Raw genomic sequence first — 16,579 nt, forward strand, 5'->3', positions numbered from 1 at the left:
AGCATTTTACATAGTGTATCCACGGGTACAACGTAAACTATATCTACCATTTCTAAAGATGAGAGGAAAGTATTAAAAGGTGTGAAAAACACGAGAGAACAAATATGAAAACCTTTTACCCTGGGGCTTATAAAATAACAAGTGCACTGAAAGTTGTGAAAACACCAAACAATAATATGGAAACATGAGCATGGGGGGGCAATAAAAAAATCAAAGTATTATTGCAGATCACACTCTTTCTAAAACAAATGTTAGTAGAAGCCTTTTATATCGGAGCAGTGGGTTTTTAAGCATTATTTTCTGGTCGCACTCTTAAACAATGAATAGGAGGTTACACTTAACCCTGTGCAACTGGCGGTAATGACTTTGGCCGCCATTTGAATGAACTTTATCCATAACTAGGCTATCACAAGACAAATATGCACCACGCTAGTCAGTTTAACACGACTATGTTCCTAATCCAGATATAGGCTACCGTATCACACGACAAATATTCGCCACACTTCACTGTATCACTCAACACAAAATAAATTTCTAACTTCTGAATGGAATGTGAAATACAAGCACAAATAGGCTCACTGTGTTATTCAGCAATCTCGTTGCTAACCAGCAAGCAAAACTGAACATTCCTAAGGCTAACGGCTTGCTCCCTGAAGGTACAAGTTATCCTGGGAGTTCAGGAATTCAAGGCCTTGCTGTGTTATTCAGCAATCTCGCTGCTAACCAGCAAGCAAAACTGAACATTCCTAAGGCTAACGGCTTGCTCCCTGAAGGTACAAGTTATCCTGGGAGTTCAGGAATTCAAGGCCTTTTGCCGTAATCACGCAAGTGTGGCGACGGCTCTTACCCAAGTTGTAAATCACGTTTCTTCCACAAGGGAGGACCAATAACATTTTCAGAGCTAGGAAAAATGTTTTTGTACTCGACTAAGCGGTAATAGCAAAAATTTGTGATGCGATAGGTATGTTTATATGTTCCTAATCCAGATATAGGCTACCATATCACGCGACAAATATTTGCTACACTTCACTGTACCACTCAACACAAAATATATTTCTAACTTCTGAATGGAATGCAAAATACAAGCACAAATAGGCTCACTGTGTTATTCACCAATCTCGTTACTGTCAAGCAAAACTGAACATTCCTGAGGCTAATGACTTGCTCCCCGATGTTGCAACTTATCCTGTGAAGTTCATAAATTTAAGGCCTGTTTCTGTAATCGTAGGTAGGAAAGGTAGGAGGGTAAGTAGGCAGACTGGCCTACGCTGCTCCACAGTATGCACTAGCCAGCGTCTTGGTAGGTGTGCTAGGTACCAACTGATGAGCCCAACCTAGCACACGAGGGCAAAACGCTGGCAACCAGGAATGAGTTAGCTGGAAAATTTATAATGTCCAATAATGGACCATTTATACTGGTATTACTAAGCGGTAATAGCGAAATTTCATGGCACGATAAGTGAAGTATTTTTATATAGATTTTTACAATGAGAATCGGGACTTCGAATTTACGACGTGTTAATGAGGTGTATAATATAACTATTTATAATAGTTTATTTAAATCCGCCTTGATCAATACACTCATTAAATGAAAGAAACATTATTAATTAAACCATACATGTTTCGGGAAATCTCAACCATTCCCTTCATCAGTGGTTAGATCAAAGAATAACGCACTATGACACAATCTTTTGTTTTACAATTTGAAGGAGTATTGTGTCCCAATACATCATATCAAAGAGTAAAGAGAACTTATGAAATATTATAAAAATGATCAATACATACAATTTTGGTTGAACTGAATGAGAACACTGTACAAATTTAGGATCTTCAAGTTTTTTTAACAGTGTTAATGAGGAACACAATAACGAGGTTTAATTGTGTATATTTACCATATATTGTAATAGGAATTGAATCATGGCTGAGAAGTGATATTATGGATGTGGAAATTTTCGTACTGAACTGGAGTGTATATCAAAAAGAAAGGATAGGAAAGGTAGGAGAGTAAGTATTCATACTGGTGAAAGAAGAATTTATAAATTATGAAAAAGTTAATGGTGAGAAATATGATATTGTCTTCTCTGAAGATAATAGGGAATTTGATGTTTTTGGCATATACGGACCTGGGAAATGTGATACTGATGCAGAATTATTTTATAAGATAATCAGCTATGTGGGAAATGACACAGAAAGGAACGTGATTTTAGCAAGTGATCTCAGTTTACCAAATATCAATTGGGAAGATAATGCAAATAATAGTAAACATGGCAACAAATAGTAAATAAGTTAATGTAGGAAGGACAGTTAAATCAGAAAGTGATGGAAAGAACTAGAGGGAAGAATATTCTGGATGTGGTGCTGATAAAACCGATGAGCTCTACAGAGAAACTGAAGTAATAGTTGGTGTAAGTGATCACAAAACTGTTTTCTTCCTAGGAAGAAAGGAAGGTTGTAAAAGTAGACCTATGAGGCAGTACCGTATGGTTGATAAGTCAGGTATGAGAGTGTTTCTGAATTGTCAATCTAGCCCACTTTGTGTGATAATCCCTTATGAATGTGTTGCATTTTCCTTCCATTAAGTATGAATCCAAGCAGTTATTTATTTGTCTTACAAATTATTTAATTTTTCCAAATTGTTACATTGCATCTAACGGCATTTTTGTAAAATTTGGGATCCTTTTTATCGCACACAATACATGTGTTGATTTATGAAATCTGTGGAAAGTAGTAAATAAAATGTAAACAGTGTGTGGGATGGGTTTAAAGCAATTTTTGAGTGTGAAAACAGGTATGTAGCTTTAAAGGTGGTAAGGAATGGTAAAGACCTGCCATATTGTAACAAAAAAGTAAAGAGATTAAGAAGGACGTGCAGGATGGAAAGAAATATTAGAAATTGTTGTGGAACTAACGAGAAATTGAAGGAACTTCATAGGAATTTGAATCTAGCTACGAAGTCAATTAAGGATGACATAATGGTAAGCATAATCAGCAGTCATACAAATTTTAGTGATAAATATAAAGGTATGTATAGGTACTAGGCAGAAACAGGTTTGAAAATGGACATCCCACGAATTATTAATGAACAAATGGAGTGTATATGTGAGGATTTATAAAAGGCAGAAATATTCAGTCGGCAGTATGTAAAGATGGTTGGTTACAAGGATAATGTCTGGGTAGAGGAGGCGACTAATACTAACAAAATATATAAATGTACTTAGATAAAAAAAAGACATTTACAATAAGATACAAAATCTGCAAACTACAAAAACAGCTGGAATTGGTAAGATTTCTTGGGATATTCTAAATGCAAGGGGTTGGGATATATTACCATATTTAAAATACTTACATGATTACCGTTTGCATGAAGGAACTATACCAGATGAATGGAGAATTCTTATAGTAGCCTGTGTATAAAGGAAAAGGTGATAAACATAAAGCCAATAATGACAAGCTAGTTAGCCTGACATGTGTTGCATGTTAGCTATGGAAAAGCATTCTTTCTGATTATATTAGAAATGTTTGCAAAATTGTGAACTGATTTGATAGAAAACATAAGGAAAGTTATTCCAATGAAGCTCAGCTTGTAGAATTCCAGCATGATATAGCAGATATTTTAGATTCAGGAGCTCAGATGGTTTGTATTGTGATTGACCTATCTAAGGCTTTTGATAGGGTAGATAATGGGAGATTACTGACAAAAATGAGTGCGATTGGTCTCTTTGTTGTTGGATGTCCCTGCTATTTATTAAATTTGGCTGCAGAAAAAGGAGTATCATGCCTACAATTCCAGATTGATGATTATTTTTCTGGGATATAAATTTCATATTGATTAGACCATATTGAACTGAGATTACATTAAAAATTAATTATATTCTATTGGTTCCACCTTTTCAATACAAAATGTTCTGTAATGTGAGTTACATCACAAGTTGTTTATACATGGTACTAGTTTTGACTCCAGATCTGGGTCATCATCAGCCAATGACACAAATTATACGAGGCGACAAAAAGTACTAAAACAATGTACAAGCACGTAACATAAAACATGCGTGGATTAAACTGATCAATTAAAAAGATCAAAATTGTCTGTGAGGGATGGTCACAGTGATGATAAGACTTGGCCGTGTGTATAATACGTTAGAACAGGGCACTTGAAAGCCATTAAAATGTTTTTAGATAGTTATTCTTGATGCTTGATGCCATGTATAAACAACTTGAAATGTAACTCGCATTACAGAACATTTTGTATTGAAAAGGTAGAACCAATAGAATAATTTTTAATGATGATTATTTGGTAGACATATACTATTTTCTGCAAAGTAGTACTAAGAGGAGAGAGAAACTGAAACAGTTTCAGGAACTGTACATTTGCTTTCTGTGGGCAAATGTTTATCCACGTTGTTGGAACGGTTGCAATGATGGGACTGAGTGAGGTCAAGTGGAAGGGAAAGGGAGTGAAGAGGGTGAGTAGAGGGTTCACCCTATCTTGAAGTGGAGAAGGTAAGGCAAAGAATGGGGCAGGAGTGATTGTTAACAAAATCCTGGATGAAAATGTGGTTAGGGTATACTACGTTATAGAATAATCATAGTTCGACAGGACTGAAGAAGGAGTGAAAGATTTCATCCTATGTTTATGCACCCCAAACTGGAAACAGTGGAGAAAATATAGAGGAATTCTCGGAGACACTCGAGGAAATAAGCACCGATGTGCAAGTGATAGTCATGAGAGACCTCAATGCGCAGGTTGGAAATGACAGAACTGCTAAACAAGAAGTGATTGGTCCATTTGGATATGGAGAAAGAAACAATGAGGGAGATAATTTGATTGATTTCTATGAGAGAAATGGGATGATTGTATGGCTGGGGTGAAAGAAAGACAAAACCAGTTATTGATTAATTTTTGGTTGAGAAAATAAATCTTAAACTCTTAATGGATGTAATATCACTACCAGGTGAGGCGTTTGATTGAGACCACAGAATAGTGCTAGCAAAATTAAAAATAGGTAAAATTGTTAGAGTAAAAGAAATAAGACAGAAGAAAATGAAAGTATGGAAATTAAAAGATAAAAGAACTCAGGAGAAATTTCAGGAGGAATGAAAACAGTACATCCATTTATCAGAAATAGAAAGTGTAAAAGAAAGGACCTAATTTAAAAACACAGTTGTAAGCTGTGCAGAGATGATTTGTGGCAGAACTTTGATGAGGGTGAAGGAAAAGGAGACACCTTGGTGGGATGAAAAGGTGAAGGAGGTTGTTTAACAAAAGAAGAAAGCATGGCAAGAATGGAATAGAGACAGGAAAGAAGGAAGTAAGGTTAAATATCAGGAAATTAAAAGTATGTGTAAAAAAGTGGTGGTTACACTGTGGAAAGAAATTTAGAAGAAGATCAGTATGGATTGTGACAGGGCAGGTCAACCTTAGACCCTATATTTACCATGATGTTTCATTTGGTGAGGACCGAGCTCGATAGCTTCAGTCGTTTAAGTGCGGCCAGTATCCAGTATTCAGGAGATGGTTTTCCGTGGTTTCCCATTTTCACACCAGGCAAATGCTGGGTCTGTACCTTACTATAGGCCACGGCCGCTTCCTTCCCAGTCCTAGCCCTTTCCTGTCCCATAGTCGCCATAAGACCTATCTGTGTCGGTGTGACATAAAGCCAATAGCATTTAGTGATGTTCCATTAAATGTCATTGAATTTGGAAGCATGTTGGTCTTCCTTCTGCATGTAATAAAATTCCAAAAACTTCAGGACTACTTCTGATGTTTGTCTCAGATTCGGCAATATATTCTCTATAAGCAAAAGTATAAGCTCTCATTCATCTCTGTAATCGGCTTTATGTTAGGTGCTCGAGGAACCAACCTACATTTTTTGTCAACTTCTGCAATACCTTTGGGCTGAATAGAGATTTCATCTATAACATTGCGATTGCCACACTCAAGAAGTCCGTCATGCTCTTCAAGAACCATGCTTGCGGACCTCAAATAAATGTTTGACGTGCTTCACTCTTTTGCCTACACTTAACATCATACAATCTCATTATCTACTGTATCTATATCCATTATTGTTGTTAAGGTATTCTTTGTCCTTGGGCAACCTGCAGCTGTTGCAGGAAGATTGTAGAATAAAAATAAACAAACATATTGGATCAGAGATTGAGATTCTCTTCCAATGTTCTTGTATTTCTTAAAATGATTCCCCAAAAATGTAGATCGCTTTCTGATATTCATTCAGCTTTAATAAAGAAATAATATAATTTGTATACCAACATGGATAACTTCTTTGCTTATAAAACCTTTCCTTTGGTACAACATCTGCCATCACGGAATTAATTATTCTATAGAAACAAGTTGTTCTTCTTTTCTTCATGGGGCCTCTAAATATTAGTTCCTAATTAGCGTCGACCTCTAAGATCTTTTGCTATCATGTTTTCCCTTCATTCGCACCTAGATATACCTGCTCCCTTCACAAAGCTGCAGGCTGTTCTTATTGGGTCATCTTGGATTTTTTCTCTCTCTTCACCTGGTAGTCCTAGAGTGCAGAGTCTGATTCTACCCAGCGCCTCACATTCGAAAAATATGTATTTAGCCGATTCCTCTGCTTCATTGCATTTCCTACATATGTTGTCTCTTATTATTCCAATTCTATGTAGGTGTTTTTTTCAGATGGCAGTGTCCTGTCAACAGTCCTACTACCCATCTTATATTTTCTCTGCTGAGTTTCAACAGTTCTTTAGTATGCTTCTTCTTTGGTCCTTTTATCAGTTCCTTTGCAAGCCTGCATCCTGGAGTATTTTTCCAGTTTTCCATTTATTTCTTTTGTACCCATTTTCCTATGTAGTATCGGGCTTGTCCATAGGAAATCCTGCATACAGGTTCTGGGCCTACAAAATGTGTTTCTGCCCCTTTCCTGGCCAGTTTATCTGCCTTTTCATTTCCTTCTATACCTGCATGCCCTGGTACCCATATTATTTTGACAATGTTGTGCTTTGAGAGCTTCAGGAGAAGTGAGTGGCAATACCAGACAATTCTGGATACCGTATTGTCCGGACTGCCTCTAGTGCCTTAATGGCCGCTTGGCTGTCCGTAAAAATGAAAATGTTCTTGTTCCTATAGTTCATTTTCAGATTTTCTTCAAGACATGTTGTGATAGCTATCATTTCAGCTTGAAGGACTGTAGTGTGTCTGCCCAGGCTCATCTGGATTGATCTCTCAGGTCTTCCCCCGTTGATCCCCCCCCCTGTGCCATCCACAGTCTTTGAGCCATCAGTCCACCACACTATATCTCCTTTTTCAGTATTCCATTTCTTGATATCCCAGTCTTCTTTTTTTATTATCTAGGTCTCATACGGTTTTTCAAAGTAGTACTTTGGTATCATATGATCAGAAGGCTTGTGTAGAACTTCCTCTGTTATTACTCTGTTAATTTTACAGTGTCCTGGATTGGGTCTTTGTGCATTCCAGCACTCTGATTGTGCCAGTCTATATGAACTCATTCTAGCCTGTCCTTTTATGAAATTGCATAGTGATGGGAGGTCTAGTAAGGAATTCAATATACAATTTCGACAATTAACGTCTATTGCAAGTTATAAATCTCATTATTGGAAAGGTGGTTTTTATTATTGTAACAATTTCTAATTAACATCTATCCATTAATGATACATTTTAATTGTCAAAGAAAATTGTTTACTTTTTGAGTAGTGACATTTTATCAATATTATGTAATTAACGTCTAGTCCATTAATGATACAATTTAATTGTTTTGTTTAATTGTCAATTTTACTTGTTTACTTTTTAAGCAGTGACAAAAAACTTTTTTGTGTAAAACATTTTCAATGAACAAAATTATTATAAATAAGGTTTTATGCATGACTCAACCTTGAGAAAATCGTATTAAAGATGGCTGAAGATGCTCGATACAGCGAGCGAAACATGTCCCAATTAACGTTTGTATTGTAATGTCCCTTTGGAGACAATAAACATTTTATATATTGAATTTTATGTATTGAATTGAGTGGATAAAAATAAGAATTGTAAATACTGGTGATTTGATTCCATTACTCCTTTTACTTCACAGTGTATGGAACAAAGTAGTTTGTAGGAATTTCCACTTCACCCTTGATAATTGACATTTCACAATTTCCACTTTCACGTCTAGATTTTGAGCACTTAAAACAGCGCCAAGATTTTTCTTCAGCTCGTAGAAATTTATTGTCATCTTCCATTAACTGTACACGTGCCGTGGAACCACTGATTACATTTACAACACTTAATTTTGGCATTTAAATAATGGTGTGACACTGCCTTAGAACATTCTGCACAGAGACTCATATTGATGGAAATGTAAAGAAACGGCAACAAAAAAAAGTGAAGAGGGAGATAGCACAATGAGGAACACTTGCGCCCCCACTTGCGCCCCCTGTCCAATACCCAGAGATAGTAAATAAACCTTGAACCAGTTGACAAGTTTAGGTTATTGATAATTCAGCTATAAATTCTGAGCAGTTCAATGATATAGGTGTTGGCAGCACTTGTGTTTACATACACATCAAATGCACTATGAAATCTCATTTAAGACATATTTACACTGATAACCACTCGTTTGCTCTATTTCAAATATCAAAAAATCAATGAAAGTACTTACATTTCATTAATATACTATTGAAGTAGCACTGGCACAAGGAAATACTGTAAAAAAACACAAAAACTACGGAGCACAAGCAACGTCCTGTTGATCACACCATTTACATGTGCTATATATGTGGTTAAAACTAAATACTTACGACGATCCTTACTAATTACAATAGGTTAGGTGAAACAATAGACATTTAGTTGGAACTAAATTCGTAGAGAGATTTTTCCCATACTGTAGGCCTACTACACAAATATTATACAATAATAAAGCACTAAATTATAGTGTAATATATATTGTAATAAAATAACTACACTGCTGTTCTAACTGCGCTTAGATGTATCCTGTTACAATAGGTTAAATGAAACAACAGAAACATAGTTAGAACTAAGTACTTACAGTATTAGAAAGTTTTTTCCTACAAACTAACAGAAAAATATGGTTCTCTTAAATGCTGAATGATCGAAGGTGCAAAGTACGCCGGAGGCTTAGAACTACAAACAATCAGCTGATCATTATTTTTGTTTTCTTGACTACCCTATACCCTTTATTCTCATCGGTATGCCGACATTGCAGTATTTAATATGACCAGCAGCAAACAATTGCCAACAATCCAGAGAATTATTTCTCCAGTGAAATACCGTATATTCAGATGAACTTATTTCTTTTTTAAAACAAAATGAACCAGCGTATTGTGTTATTTAATTAAAGAAATGATTACCTTAGTGAAGTTTGAATGGAATTATATGTAAAATACCGTGTCTGTTGCCTGCGCTAGTGCTAAAGCTGTGAAAGTTACAAGTCCTTACAATAAACTGTCCGTGTAAGTATTTACCAATAAACCTACATACCGGTATGTTTAAATAGCTAGGGAACATTATTTCCCATTTCCCCCAACCTATTTGAACTAAACCTAGTCTACTTAACCCAGAACATGTAATCTATGAACACTAACTGAACTATTTGAGATTTTAATTTCTACTAACAAAAACTAAACACCAATATATACAGCACTATATGTATCTCACACACACAAAATTAACCAAATTTCAATAAGTTTTAACTACTTTATCACCACAATAAAGCAAGAGCACTCTCAACAGTGACCATTCCACTAGCGCATCCAACAATCAAAAGAAAGTTCGGGGCAAAAAGGAAAGAGGATAGCCAAGACTCTCATACATGAAGCAATTTCGAGTGTTAATAATTTGCAGTTAGCATGAGGTCCAGATTGGAACGTCAGGTTGGTTTGAAATGGAAGAGTAGGTTCGAATCCCACTATCGGCAGCCCTGAAGATGGTTTTCCGTGGTTTCCCATTTTCACACCAGGTAAATTTTGGGGCTGTACCTTAATTAAGGCCACGGCCGCTTCCTTCCCACTCCTAGGCCTTTCCTATCCCATCGTCGCCATAAGACCTATCTGTGTCGATGCGACGTAAAGCCCCTAGCAAAAAAAAAATATGAAGAGTAAGTCCAGCAAGGTAGTTGTCTTTCACCACTTCTCTTCATAATCATAATGGATGAAGTTTAAAAGCTGTTAAAAGAAAGGATCCAACAACTAATGCCCTGGTTTTTGCTGATGATGTAATGGTACGGGGTGAGACGGAAGCATAAATACAAGCTAGACTAGATCCTTGGCATGAAGCTTTTACAACCTTAGATCTTGAAAACAGCAAAAGAAAGACATTTGACTTGGTGATGGATAGAAACTCTCCAACTGTTCATCTAAGAATTGGAGATGAGATGGATACTGTAAACAACTTCTATTACTTGGGTAGTGTTCTGTCTTCAGACAATACCATACATCAGGAGATTAGCAACCGTATACAGAAAGCTACCACATTCTGTCACACTGTACATCAAATACTTTGGGATGAAACATTTCTGTTAGTTTCCAAGATAAGTTTGTACAAAATACAGGGTGAACAAAAAGTGCCGCACTTCGAGGTCGGCATGCGATTCCTCATCCCATTGCAAGACAAAAGTTTCTATAGCCAAATTGGATCTGGTGCTGTTGGAAAACAAGTTGAAAACGAGAAGCTGGCAATACTGTCACATCCTGCAGCGCATCGGAATGTAATAGAGAAACATGCATCATCCCGCTCTACCGTATCCGTCATCACAGCTCACTGAGTAGACGGCTGGGTTATCAAATCCACATGCACCATGGAGCTACAGCTCGAATCTACGTCACATTGGTTTTTTCTCTTTTGTGTGCGTGACTTCAGGTCCCTAGTTCCCGTCGTGTAACTGCGTTTGTAAGCATGACATCCTGTTGTCACATGACAATAGTCGAACACGGGTCCTGTCAAGTGCATGTAGGGTGGCTTCCTGATGGAGTACACAAACGACGAATACGTCGATATGCTTTTAGTGTTGGGTGTATCCGATAACCAAGCTTCTGCTGCTGCTTGTGAGTATGCAGCACGGTACCCTCAAAGGCACCATCCCGATAATGTTTTTCGTCGCTTTGAGCAACGCCTGCAGAAAATTGGTAATCTTCGTCCACAAGTAATGGATAGAGGTCGTGCAACGACTAGACGTACTCCACAAACAGAGGACGACATTCTTGAAGCCATTCACCAATCATCTCGGCAAAGTACCTGTGATATTGCAAGGCAGTTCCAGGTATCTCAAACACTGGTTGTTGTCGTGTTGCACGACGAAAAACTGCATCCATATCATTACACGTTAACTCAACACCAGCGGCCAGAAGACGGCATTCGAGTACAGTTCTGTGAATGGCTTTTACAACAAGTTGAAGATAACAAACATTTTATAAAGAATGTGATATAGAGTGACGAATGTGGCTTCACTCAGGAAGGTATTTTCAACCATCACAACAGCCATTATTGGTCTGACCACAACCCACGTCACCCATGAACGTGGCTTTCAGGCACGCTTTGGCATAAACCTGTGGGCTGGAATCGTGGGAGGAGTATTTTTAGGCCCTTACCTATTGCCGGACAAGTTGAATGCGCCCCGCTATCGTACATACCTTCCATGTGGTGTTCGGCAACAGCTATGGTTTCAGCATGATGGTGCACCGCCACACTTTGGAATGACTGTGCGTAACTGGTTAAATGAAGTGTTTCCAGGGAAATGGATTGGTCATGGAGGTCCAGTGTTCTGGCCTCCATGTTGCCCGGACCTTAATCCACTAGATTTTTATTTGTGGGGACACTTAAAGGAACATGTTTATAGTACTCCACCCATGGATGTACAAGACCTAATAGCTTGCGTGCATGCTGCATCGGCAATGGTGGATGCAGGTGTGTTGCGTAGGGTCCGGCAAAGTATGCTCCAGCGAGTGGCGAAGTGTTTGCAAATGCAAAGTGGTCACTTTGAACATCTGCGATGAAGTGAACGTTGCTCGTAAGTGTACGTACCGGCTCTGTGAAGATAAGACTGTGCATCACCCATACACTATGGAATTATTGTGCGTAGCATAATGGGCAATCCAGTGTAGCCTACCTACTGTACTGTATTGTGTTTCCTTGTACCGCATTGGATAGAGATGATGTTACTGTATCCACTATTGTGTTCTACGTATTGGCTTTATTTGTGCCATGGACGAAACAAAGTGGTTGTTTACGTCTGTAAGAAGTTCATGTTATGTTTGAATGTTTAAATAAAGGTAACTGTAACGGTAAGACAGAACATAGTGTATTGCATAGTGGAGGTCTACATTGGATACAATTTGGTACATTAACTGAAAAAATAATTGGCACGAATGTGACACGAACATCGGTACGTCCGCACAACCGACATTTATGGCATTACATCGTCTCGCTGAGCTAATGAGACAGCTCCAGCATAGCGCCGAGTTCATGCGACCTGTGCTTGGCCACGCTGCGTGCTATTACAGCGTTGCCAGAGCCTCGTTTCTTAACTCACATTTCTATTAAACCTATTGGTGGAACTAGGTTTTGCAAGATAAACTTTTGTGAATTTCGACGAGGAACCTCATGCCGACCTCCACGTGCGGCATTTTTTGTTAACCCTGTATATCTGGTACCTTTATTGACGTGTGGTCTGGAAGCAGCAACACTTATTGGATCAACAAAGAGTCATCTTGAGGCAACAGAAATGAAGTTACTCTGTTCTTGTTTACAAAAATCAAAAATGAATAAAATACGGAATGCACCAGGCGAGTTGGCCGTGCGGTTAGGGGCGCGCGGCTTTGAGCTTGCATCCAGGAGATAGTGGGTTCGAATCCCACTGTCGGCAGCCCTGAAGATGGTTTTCCGTGGTTTCCCATTTTCACACCAGGCAAATGCTGAGGGTGTACCTTAATTAAGGCCATAGCCACTTCCTTCCAATTCCTAGGCCTTTCCCATCCCATCATTGCCAAAGACCTATCTGTGTTGGTGAGACATAAAGCCACTAGCAAAAAAAAAGAAAAAGGAATGTGGATATCCGAGAGCAGCTTGGATTGGAAAGAAGCTTGCTGGAGACCATAGAATTTAAGAGATTGCAGTGGTGTGGACACATGAAAATAATGAATCCCTATAGGACTCCTCGAGCATGCTTCGACCGCAGTGTTCCTGGGAAGAGACCAAGAGGAAGACCTTGTGATGTTTGGGAGAAGCAAATTTTCAAGGACTTTGAAATTAGGGATGTAAACTGGCATCACATATATGAACAACATCTGTGGGTGGACAGGACAAACTGGAGGAGGAGCGAAGAAATGATGATGATGATGATGATGATGATCTGAAAGTTCTAGCTGGTAACAGTGAACTATGGTTGTAATAACAAGGAGTTGGATCTCTTTTTGTCACATATTGCGTAATGCTAGAATCACACAGTGCGTGTGCCAGGAGTTGTATCCATTGAAGAAGGATATTACAAATCTTCAAGGAAATCCTGGAAGTAAAACACATGCAAATAAATACACGCTTAGAGGAAAATAATTCTCTCACAGGACACAATTACTATGGGATCAATGAGCAAGCAATGCACAGAAAACACAGTAGATAAGAAGAAACATGTATAATACACTGTTGCCAGGCAAGGGGAAGCTATGGAAAAGATAAATCTTGAACCAGTTAACTTGCATGGTACTTGAATTTCACAGGTTAGTCACATCTACAACCTAGATGTTTAATAACATATGATTTTAAGACATTCTGTTTGTATGGTGTTGAAATGAGTGTTGGATCTGAAAATAAATAAACTTTCCTCCAAAACCATTTGATGTACGAACTGAAAGTGTATTTTATAGGCTAGCCGACAGTGGACTCTCCAAAATTTAAAACTTTGAAAAATACAAAGAGAATTCAATGTATAATGCAACACATTTTCTTCTAAAAGCAGGTTGTTTTTTTTGAGGATTTGAATACTCCCTGATATCCCCAATCCTTTTGCTACAATATCTTATTTTTCAACGTAATCTCCATTCATTGCTACGGCCTTACGCCACCATAATGTGTATCACTTGACTGTAAGAGAGGTAACTTGAAAGGTCCACCTTTTCAATACAAATAGAATGTTATAATGGTTAAGTTACAACATTTTACTTCGGACTAGTTTCAACGCTGTTGTGCGACTTTTTAAAGTCGAACCCTAGACTGCCAAGTTCAACTTGGACTGAAAGCAAAATGCGTTTTAAAGTGTTATATGTATTGATAAAAACTATGATTCTTAAGTTCTTAACTCGTGATTGTATAATCAAATTGCTATTTTAATTCACTTTCCAGTTCATGTGTTGTTCCGATAATTAATGTTTAGTTCTGAACTTGTGATTGAAAATCAATTTACTATTCATTATGTTCCCCATTTTAATCATATTTAAGCATAATGTTATAATATTTTGGGTATTGTATATATATATATGCCTGTTCTCATATTTTGGCTGAAGATGACTCACAACAGCGTTGAAACTAGTCCCAAGTAAAATATTGTAACTTAACCATTATAACATTCTTTTGTATTGAAAAGGTGGACTCTTTAAGTTACCTCTTATGTTCTCAGTTCAGTACGGATATAAGATTAAATTCTTAAATTTAAATCACTTGACTGCTCGATGTCGGAGCCAACATCATGCTGCGTCAATAACTTCCCCATCATCCACCTAGTGCTTCCCGTGGAGTGCATTCTTCATTGGACCAAACAGATGGAAGTCAGAAGGCGTGAGATCCGGGCTGTAGGGTGAATAAGGAAGAACAGTACCAGTGAAGTTTGAGGTGTAAGGTCTTGCGTTATCGTGGAGAAGGAGAAGTTTGCTTGCATTTTGGTGGCTACAAACACATTGAAGTTGTTTCTTCAAACAAAATAACCCCTTCAGAGTCCCAGAAGACAGTAGCCATGACTACCAGCTGAGGGTACAGTTTTGAACTTTTCCTTTGGGGCAGAATTGGTGTGGCGCCACTCTATGGATTGCTGGGTTTTTTTCTCTTTCGAAGTGATGAATCTGTGTTTCATCCCCTGTAACAATGTTTGACAAGAAATTGTCACCTTCAGCCTCATTACAAGCAAGCACTTCCACATAGATGTTTCTTCTTTGGTCCTTATGGTCTTCCGTTAGGTGTCACAGAACCCAGTGGGAACAAAGATTTGAATACTCCAACTGATGGACCAGTGTGTCAGCACTACCAGCAGAGATGTCAAGTTCAGCAGCAAGGTGTTGGAGTGTGATCCGTCGATCACCTCAGAAAGGGGTGCCAGCACGTTCCAACCTTACAGGCATCACAGCTGTGTGCGGCCAGCCGGCATGCGGGAGATCAGACAGATTTGCTTGACCTTGTTGTGGTGATGGAACACTCCTCGCCCAACGACTGACCGTGCATTTGTCCACTGCCAGGTCTCCGAAGACATTCTGCAAGCGCCTCTGAATATGTGTGATGCCCTGGTTTTCCACCAAAAGAAACTCGCTAACTGCTCTCTGTTTGGTACGCACCTCCGTTACACCATTTTGAAGGCTAGTTATAGCGCTGCCACCTTTCGGAAATTAATGAAACTATACAAGACGAAGCAGGAATATTCAAAGTTGTCCTAAACAAAATTCCAATTTTTTAAAACTGAAATTGGCCGAGAAATAAAATGTGTTGCATTATGTATTGAATGCCCCAAGACATAGTCAATTTTTTTTTCTTTCTGATTTGTCTACTCTATATTGTGTTTCCCTCACGTTCTCCTCTAGATAAGTTGTCTTTCTTCTCTATATTTTCCCTTGCCAACTTGGGTGTATTCACTGTACTTGTATTTTGCATTTGTTTTCTGTTGGTATAATATATATAATATCTAATGGCTAAATGTGCTGTGTTATTAGGAAAACCAAGAAAGAGAAGCAGCAAGATGTCATGCAAAACATGAAAGGTCAAAGAAAGAACATGAAGAGCAAATTGAAATGCTCCGCAATGGGGAGAAACCTTGGTTCCAGAAAAAATGTATGTATGGTGTATCTGTTCATGTAACATATTTACTTAGTTCTTATGCACACCTTTTTCAGCATTATTTCACTTCAAAAATCTGACAGCACATTAGAATCTATGGTGATCATATTTTGCAGTCAGAATACTGCTTACTTTCTAGTCAGCGTAATGGCAATACGGTAAAACCTTGGATTGCGAGCAGCTTTGTCTGCAAGTGTTTTGTAAGATGAGCAATCAAATAATTTCTAACTTGATAAACAAGAGAGGTTTTACACTGCAAGTGGTACTGATCTCTCTGTTGAGTATCACATAGCCACAGCTGAGTCAATAGTTTCTCCTTTCCCCTCTCCCCTTTCCCTGTGGGATTGTGGGTAAACTCCCATGGTCGAGTTCATTAATGTACCTTGCTCGCCCAGTCAACATCCATATGAGGCGTATTTGTACTGTTTACAATAGCATTGTAATCGTGTGTGCATAAATAATTATTTTGTTTCCAAGTGTGTGACTTCCCTTCTCGGAGAACAATCATTGAACGAGAAATGCAACCATGCAAGCTAAGGGCGCCAATCTTTA

The 16,579-nt window shown here is 38.2% G+C and overlaps 1 protein-coding gene across 1 annotated transcript in view; it reads left to right on the forward strand.

Annotated features, from left to right (window-relative positions):
• LOC136871848 (ribosomal RNA processing protein 36 homolog) overlaps window positions 1–16,579 on the forward strand; it is a 194,088-nt gene that overhangs the window by 170,162 nt on the left and 7,347 nt on the right. The window contains exon 5 of the mRNA XM_067145475.2: window positions 15,904–16,021. Within this exon, the coding sequence (XP_067001576.2) occupies window positions 15,904–16,021 (118 nt within the window). The remainder of the gene's footprint in view (window positions 1–15,903; window positions 16,022–16,579) is intronic.

The sequence above is a fragment of the Anabrus simplex genome, chromosome 4 (assembly GCF_040414725.1).
Source record: "Anabrus simplex isolate iqAnaSimp1 chromosome 4, ASM4041472v1, whole genome shotgun sequence".
NCBI classification, from domain to species: domain Eukaryota; kingdom Metazoa; phylum Arthropoda; class Insecta; order Orthoptera; family Tettigoniidae; genus Anabrus; species Anabrus simplex.